The sequence below is a fragment of the Pseudonaja textilis genome, chromosome 2, assembly GCF_049901715.1.
Source record: "Pseudonaja textilis isolate UNSWEBS1 chromosome 2, rPseTex1.2, whole genome shotgun sequence".
In the NCBI taxonomy this organism is placed as follows: domain Eukaryota; kingdom Metazoa; phylum Chordata; class Lepidosauria; order Squamata; family Elapidae; genus Pseudonaja; species Pseudonaja textilis.
The window spans coordinates 5,822,911-5,831,619 of record NC_141991.1 but is presented as its reverse complement, the minus strand read 5'-3'; the positions used below and the strand labels follow the sequence as shown (position 1 = coordinate 5,831,619).

Here is an 8,709-nt window from a genome sequence, read left to right as displayed (position 1 = left end):
GGACAGGAAGAGACAACACCCCCCCCACACCCCACCAACCACAATCCCTTTGATTTATTACCCACAGCCCCTTATCCCTCCTCTCTAGCCGCTTCATCTCGGTGGCTCCATTCTTCTGGCACGGTGGTCTTTGAACCCAGAGAGTTCTCCTTGCCTAGAGCGGAAGGGGGGGGGGTAACAGTGAAGTTGGAGAGCTCATTGCCTTCCCCTCCTCCGGTCCTTATTAGTTGTAAGTGTATGAATTATCTTTAGAAAGAGGCTGGAGGTGGGTGGCATTGGGAGAGACTTTCAAGAAGAGATTGGACTGCCATTTTTTTAGAAATGGTGTAGGGCAAGGGTCCCCAAACTTGGCAACTTGAAGACTTGTGGACTTCAACTCCCAGCTGGCTGGAGAATTCTGGGGGTTGAAGTCCACAAGTCTTTTTTTTAAAGTTTTTTTTTATTTTTTAACGACATAGACAAACACAAACATAAACTCAGAACATAAAACCATCCTTCCATAATGTCGTGGGTTGGTACATATCTCTTGTGCACAATATACTTGAATACACAATTCTTGAATACAGCTCATCAGTCTGGAACCCACATTACGTATCTGATATTAACACAGTTGAGAAAGTCCAGAAATATTTCACAAGAAGAGTTCTCCACTCCTCTATTCTTAGCAGAATACCTTATGCCACCAGACTTGAAATTCTAGACCTAGAAAACCGAGAACTATTCCGCCTTCGGTCCAATCTAAGTATAGTATATAAAATCATACATTGCAATGTCCTACCTGTCAATGAATACTTCAGCTTCAATCATAACAATACAAGAGCAAACAATGGATACAAACTCAAGGGTAATTGCACCAAACTTGATTGCAGGAATGGCGCTCCCACAGCTTCTGAAGGCAAAGCCGTTGATTGTTCTCACTGTCAGAAAGTTTCTCCTTATTTCCAGGTTGAATCTCTCCTTGTTCAGTTTCCATCCATTATTCCTTGTCTGGCCTTCGGGTGCTTGATTCCTTCCTCTCTGTGGCAGCCCCTCAAATATTGGAAGACTACTATCATGTCTCCCCTGGTCCTTCTCTTCACTAGACTAGCCAGGCTCAGTTCCTGTAACCGTTCTTCATATGTTTTAGTTTCCAGGCCCCCTAATCATCCTGGTTGCTCTTTATCCTGTTCTCCTTCAGGTATTGCAACTGCCCTCTGCTCCCAGTTTGATCCAGTTCAAACACCCCCAAGACTTTGCTCTGTTTTCTCATAGGTCTTCCCAACTTCTTGTCTATTGCCCTCCTCTTGACCTTAGCAACTTTAAGAAGCATTGGACTTCAACTCCCAGAATTCCCTGAGAACTCAGATTCTCTGAGAATTCTGGGTATCTTGACTGAGAATTTTGAGATTTTTTTTCCTCTCGGCCCTCCTGAAGCACCCAAGTGGCACCCTCAACATCAACTTCCCATACACCCCTCCAGCCTTGTGGCTGTGTCATAATGAACTCTGGGACATAAATAGGATTAGTACATACAACAGTTTTTTCCCAACCTGATCTCCCTCCAATCTATTGGACTACACCTGCCAGAATTCTCTCTCTTTTTTAAAAATAAACTTTATTCATTTTTTTCAACAATTAAAAAACATAAAAATACAATTGTGTCAACGTTGAAGATATCATTTACATTTCTTAATCATATTCTTATACTTAATTTTCTATTACATTGCAATTATTACATATTACTTTTTCTATTGATTCTCTATTCCTTACTCCTTGCTTATATCACTTGTTACATGGTACATTTTCTGTTAATTCTACATTCAGTACATATAACTTCATATTCTTTAATTAGTTACAGTATTACTTTCCTTTCTATTCTCAAACCATATATACCAGGCGTCCCAGACTGAATAATACATCAATTCCTCTCTATCTTTTAACTCTAGAGTCAGCCTGTCTATTTCTGCACACCCTAAAATTGTTCTTATCTCTTTTATATTTGGTATAATCTCCCTGTTTCCAGTGCTGTGTGTATGTAATCCTAGCAAACTCCCAGAATTCTCAGTTAATATCACCCACACTCCCTGGTATTTCTGGTCATTGTTGCCCAGGGTATGATTTTGGCCACTCAGCCCACTCAGCCCGACCTCACAGGGTTTCTGTTTAGGGAAAAAAGGAGTATTAGCTGTGTTCTCTGCCTTGAGTTATTTATAAAATTAAAAATAAAAACAGGATATGCATAAATAAATCTATCTTCTGAAGGACCCAGGTTTCAGAAAAAAGCTGCTGTATCAGCCTTATACTGCACAGAGAACCCGCGATTTAGAACCATTCATTTAGTGACTGAAATTACAATGACACCGAAAAAACTGACTTATCATTTTTTTCACACAACAGGGGCAGCATCCCCATTGTCACATTACCAAAATCCTGACACTTGGCAACTGACTCATACTTATGACGATTGCACTATCCTGGGCAGGGTGGGGTCAGGTCCCTTTTATAATCTTCTGATAATCAGTGTGGAAACCAGATTCACTTAATAACGGTGTCACTAATGTGACAGCTGCAGTGATTCATTTAACAACTGTGGCAAGAAAAGTTACAAAATGGGACAAAACTCAGCAACGGTCTTGTTTAGAAATGGAAATTTGGGGCTCAGTTAATGGATGTAGGTCAAAGACTATATCAACTCATAAAACATTTTCTATACATGTTTTATAGTTGCCAACAGAATGAAGAGGGGAGGTTTTAAAGAGCAGGCAGCAGTGTGGAATCAAAAGTACATTCCATTCACGTTTTCTTCCGAGATTGATTAGATGACTGAAGTTTCTGCTGCACAAAAATCTAATTGAAGAGCATGATTGTTGACTCTTGGCTATGGATGTGTTTTGTTGGAGAATATGAATTATGATACACTCAGAGAGGTGGTGGTGTGGGAAAGCAGGGTCAAGGGTGACAGTGAATTACATGTCTCAGAGTCGACTACGCCCAGGTCATGCCAACATGTTGACTTCCAATAAATCCTTCGAAGTTTTGGGAGTTTGGCTTGGTGCTAATGATTTAATTGGGGTAACTGCCGGAATCCTGACAGATAGCCAACTCTGAGACACGTAATTCACTTTGGTTTTTGTTTGTGTGTATGTGTGTGTGTGGTACAGCTCACCTTCAAGAAGTGAGGGGAGCCGAATGTCAACTCATAAAACATTTTCTATACATGTTTTATACTTGCCAACAGAAGCGGGGGCGGAGGGGGGAGTTTCAAAGAGCAAGCAGTAGTGTGGAATTGAAAGCATTCCATTCAACTGTTGGAATCCTGACAGACTGCCTACACAATTAAAATTGAGCACCTCCCTATATAATTGCCTTTGATTACAATATTCAGAATCAGAACAGAATTGGAAGGGACCTTGGAGGTCTTCTAGTCCATCCCCCTGTTCAAGCAGGAGATATCCTACAACATTTCAGATTTGAGCGTTTTTCTTTTAAATAAGAAACTGCAATCTTTTCCCTCCTGTAAATCGGCAGCGCTACTGAATGGAAACGCTGCCAAACAACATCGACCCGGAACGTGCGCAAGCGCGAGCAGCCTTGGAACTGCTCTCCAATCTTCCCTGTTCTTTAAGGGTTAAGACGAGCGATGCTGCAATTCCTACAGAAGACTTGCGGAGGGGGGGGAAAGAGGAATTCGATCTTTCCGGTCCAGCCCCTTTGGAAAATGCAAAGTGACCACGTGGGTGGAATCCCCGAGTTTGGAGAAGTGAAGCTGCAGCAGCGGGATGGGAAGAGTGGCCGTTGCAGCGCGACCATAGAGTAGGGAAGCGGGCGCCGGTCTGGGAAAGACAGGCGCGGTTCCAATCAATCAATCTCCAAGGTCCCTTCCTGTTGTGGTCTATATTCTAGTGGGGGGTTGAACTAGATGACCTACAAGGTCCCTTTCAACTCTGATTATCTGTTATCTATACTCTGTTATACAGTATATTCTATTATATTCTTTTTTATTTTCGATTCGATTCTATATTCGGTGGGGAAGCCAGATTCACTTAACAACCAGTTTACTAACTTATCAACAGCAGTGACTTATTTAACAACTGAGGGAAGAAAGGTCATAAAATGGGGCAAAATTCAATAAATGTCTCGCTTAACAGGAACTTTGGGCTCAATAGTGTTCATAAATCAACTAGCTGTAACTTGCACTGTTCAGATAATCAGAGTTGGAAGGGATCTTGTATGTCATCTAGTCCAACCCGCCCAAGCCGGAGACTGCACCATTTCTGACAAATGGGAGTCCAATCTCTTCTTGAAAGCCTCCAGTGATGGCGCCCTCACAACTTCCGAAGGCAACTTCTGTTCCATTGGTTAATTGTTCTCACTGTCAGAAAGTTTCTCCTTATTTCCAGGTTGAATCTCTCCTTGTTCAGTTTCCACCCATTATTCCTTGTCTGGCCTTTGGGTGCTTTAGAAAATAGCTGGACCCCTTTCTCCCTGTGGCACAAACTGTTCACTGGAACAGTCTGTAGAGATTCTCAGTCATCCAGGTCATGATTGTCCCAAAGGTGCTTTTTTTTCAGGAGTCAACTGGACTTTCTTGTTTTTTCTTTTGAAGATGTTTTGCTTCTCATCCAAGAAGCTTCTTCAGCTCTGAATTGCAGACTACAGGAAGCAGGAACATTAACCAGGTGATCCAGAGGACATAGATAAAACTTCCAAGTGCCTCAACTCACTTGACCTTCTAAAAGGATGCAAATGACCAGCTGTCTGCGAGGAATATAAAACCTTCCATTCCCACTCTCCTGTCAGAGCTGAAGAAGCTTCTGGGATGAGAAGCAAAACATCTTCAAAAGAAAAAAACAAGAAAGTCCAGTTGCCTCCTCAAAAGCACCTTTGGGGCTGCAACTGGAATAAAATTTGAATAATGTATACCAGTGATGGCTAACCTTTTCGGCACCAAGTGCCCAAAGCGTGTGTGTGCTGATCCCCAAAACGCAATGCGTGTGTGCCCCGCCATCCAGGCATGCACACGCACCCTGCACATGCGCCCACAACCCCCATGCTTCCATGCATCTGCATGCATACGTGACTGTGTCCCCCACAACCCCACACGTGTGGCCCTCACAACCTTGTGCATTCACATGACCCACGCGTGTGCGCCGTGCCCCACATGGCAGAGACACGAACATCAGTTGGCTGGTGGGAGCTGTGCGCATGCGTGGCAGAGCCGGGCTGGGGTGACGGCTCACATCCCCAGAGAGAGGGGTCTGTGTGCCATCTCTGGCATGCATGCCATAGGTTTGCCATCACGGATGTATACTGTTCAGAAAAGTGTGGATTCCTCTGATAGGAGCAGCTTTCGTTTTCATTGCAATTTTCAGTGTCTCTCTGCAGGGCCCCAAATTTGGAGTCTCTCTCTTGTAATTTTGTCTTTTGCTTGATGGATCCATTTTTAGGTCATCTGTCATCATCGGATCCTGGGTGGATCATTAGACTCGAGGGTTTGAGAGGAAGACAAAAGACTTCTTTAATCATCTCATCTGCCATACGTGTCATTTGCCCTGTTTTAATTTCTTGGATTTAGAAAATTTAAAAAAAAGGAATTTGAAATAAAAAAGAACAATATATCTTTGATCCCTGTGTTTGTTGAATTTCATTTTGGTTTTGGTGGGGCTCAGGTCTGTTGAAGATCCTTCTGGATCTTGAGCCTATTTTCTGGAGAGTATTGGTTATTCCTGCCAGCTCAGTGTCATCTGCAAATTCGATGGGTTTCCTTTCATCTAAGCCCTCATCTAAGTCATTAATGAAGATATTGGGCCCAGGAAAATAAATAAGGCTGGCTTCATCCTTTTTGACTTTCTGAAACTCCCTCAAGATATGGTTGTACCATCAGGCCTGGGGAGGACAGGCGAAATACTGAGTTAGCCCCACTGTTAAAATAAAAATGGGTTAAATCTGTCACCATTGTCTGTCATATAAATTCAGATATCTAACATTACAACCTTCAAAGATTGAGGAGAGGGGGGGAGGAAATAATTGCAAGTGCACAATGCAATACAATATAGTCATTTTATTTTACAGTATTTCGTTGAGATCTAGGTTATTCAGAGGATGCAAAGCGAAGAGAAGCAGTCAGCGTGACAATGTTGAGGGAGATGGACACCACATCCAATAAAGGGCTTGTGCTGAAAAAAAAAAGACGAAGAGAGGAATTGGTTTTGAGGGAAAGGCGGCCATCTTGATGTCCTCCAGAAGGAAAAGGATGAGCTTCTTGAAGGAAAAGGATGAGTTTCTGGAACAGCTTCTGGAAGAGTTTTCCGTTTGGTTTGGTAAACTGAGGCCACGCTCCTTAAAAAAAAAAAAAGAATCAAAGTAAGACCATTGACGGGTTAGAAAAATCTGCTACGTAGGGAATTCTATGGAACTTCCAAGGGACTAAAAGAATTACGTGCAAGCGTCATTTGTACAAATGAGAAGATTGCTAGTACATTCTCTTTCCCCAAATCAGTTCAAACTTTTATTGTGGCTGTTGGACAGCAAAAAGAGGGGGGGGGGGCGGTGCAGTCATTTAAAAAGCACAGAAGATGCATTGGAGTCTAAAACTACTATTGCCAAGAAAAGCTAAAAGATGTAAAACAAAACTACACGTTAAAAAATAAGGGTCTAAAAAGAGGGAGAATTGGATCAGTCCTGGTAAGTTTACGCATCCGGAATTTGGGCTGTCAGGCCCACGTGAGGTCAACTGGAAATTAGAAATGAAATCTAAAGAAATGACAACTGCACTGCTTTTATTTTGAAGTCAACTATTTTTCAATTTCTTGAAATTGGAAGAAAGAATATTATATATATTCTGTAATATATATTGGAATATCCGATATATGTATTACATATATATTGGATCCCATTTCATTGTTCCACCAAGATTGCCTCATAGGACATAGGTGAGAGGAATTATTCAAGAAGTTGTTTCAAATTGCAAGCAGTCCTCGCTTAATGACAGGAATGGGGAATGGAATTTCCATCATCAAAGTATAGGTAATCCTCAACTTATGACCAGAATGGATCCCCAAACTTATATTCCTGAGTGAGAAATTTGTGAGGTGAGATTTGCCCCATTTTAAGACTTTTCTTGCCGCGTGTATTAAGTGAACTGCTGTGGTGGTTCAATTAGTAACCCGGTTGTTAAGTGCATCTGGCTTCCCCATTGACTTTGCTTGTCAGAATGTGACCTTGGGACACTTCAGCCGTCATAAATGTGAATCAGTTGTCAAGCATGTAAATCACATGACCACGGGGATGCTAAAACGGTCGCAAGGGTGAAAAATGGCCATAAGTCACTATTTTCAGTGCCGTTGCATGCTCAAATGGTCACTCAGCACACTGTTGAAAGTCAAGGACCACCTGAAATGCAGTATTAAGAGTGCAGAGTAACCCGTCTCTGTTATTAAACGAATCACGGAGAATCATTCAGTGTAGGCCCTCACCTAGAACAGGGCTTTTGACTTCCTGCTGGCTTCCCCATTGGCTTTGCTCACGGGAAGCCAGCGAGAAAATCTGGGTCGATTGTGACTGCGTGATTATGGGATGCTGCCACCGGTTATAAACGCAAGCGGATTGGCAAGCGCCTGAAATGTGATCATGTCAGCGTGAGGTGGGGGAATGGCGTGTTTTTATGACAGCCATAAGTGTTGTAGGGCAGGGGTCCTAAACCCCTGGGCCGTGGCCCGATACTGGGCTGAAACCCATTCAGAATCGGGCCACGCAAGCATCAACATGTGCCTGCTGCTCACACAGAACCATGGCCTCTTCCCCCACCGCCGGTCCACAAAGCCGGAAGGGTTGGTGGGGGGGGTGCGTTTTAAGGAGCCATAAAGCACCCTTAAGGCTGTTGTAACTCCAAATGGTCATTAAATGACCCGTCATGCTGTGTTTCCCCGAAAATAAGTCCCAACCAGAAAATAAGCCCTAGCATGATTTTTCAGGGAGCTCAGAACATAAGCCCTTACTCCCAAAATAAGCCCCAGTTAAGATTTTCAGTCAGGCGGGCGCATTTAATACCATATTTCCTTGAAAATAAGACCCAACCAGAAAATAAACCCTAGCATGATTTTTCAGGGCGCTCAAAATATAACCCTTACTCCCAAAATAAGCCCCAGTTGAGATTGTCAGCCAGGTGGGTGCATTTAGTACCGTATTTCCTTGAAAATAAGCCCTAATGCATCTTCTGAAGCAAAAATTAAGACCTGGTCTTATTTTGGGGGAAACACGGTATGTCAAAGACTACCTGTAATGCATAAGTTACATCAATGAATCACTGACGGTAAAGGAAAGTATTGGAGGATGAATAACATTGCCATCTACCAGTGCACGAACCAGTTATTCTCCTTCCTCACCCAGGACGCTAATTGCACCATCCTGCTCTTTTCTCTCAACTTTACTTACCTTTTTGACAATTTGGCGCTATACGGCTGTGGTCAAAATAATTGTATTGCAGTCCAGGCTCATCTAAAGGAGGGCGGGGTGGGGAAGAAAATATAGATCTCTGTTTATAAAACAAAACCCACATTGCAAAGCCCACAGCTGCAGAAGCCCCCCGACGCCGTGCGAGTGTTGGGCTGGAGATACACACAACACAACCCATTAAGTGTTCCGTCAGATTCTGCTTTGGGTCTCAATTTCGGCTCACGTTGTTTTGTCACAGTCACGCACACAACCCCAGAAGCCCACCCAACCTCTCTC

General features: G+C 43.0%; 1 protein-coding gene across 4 annotated transcripts in view; it reads right to left on the bottom strand.

Moving 5' to 3' along the window:
* Positions 1-6,025: 6,025 nt before the first annotated feature.
* Positions 6,026-8,709, bottom strand: part of LOC113450944 (uncharacterized) — a 46,142-nt gene continuing 43,458 nt past the window's right edge. For all 4 annotated transcript variants that reach the window (XM_026722272.2, XM_026722275.2, XM_026722273.2 and 1 more), the window contains 2 exons: positions 8,413-8,475; positions 6,026-6,318 (listed from right to left, as the gene is read on the bottom strand). In XM_026722272.2, coding sequence (XP_026578057.2) covers positions 8,431-8,475 — 45 coding nt within the window. In that variant the 3' untranslated portion in view covers positions 6,026-6,318; positions 8,413-8,430. The remainder of the gene's footprint in view (positions 6,319-8,412; positions 8,476-8,709) is intronic.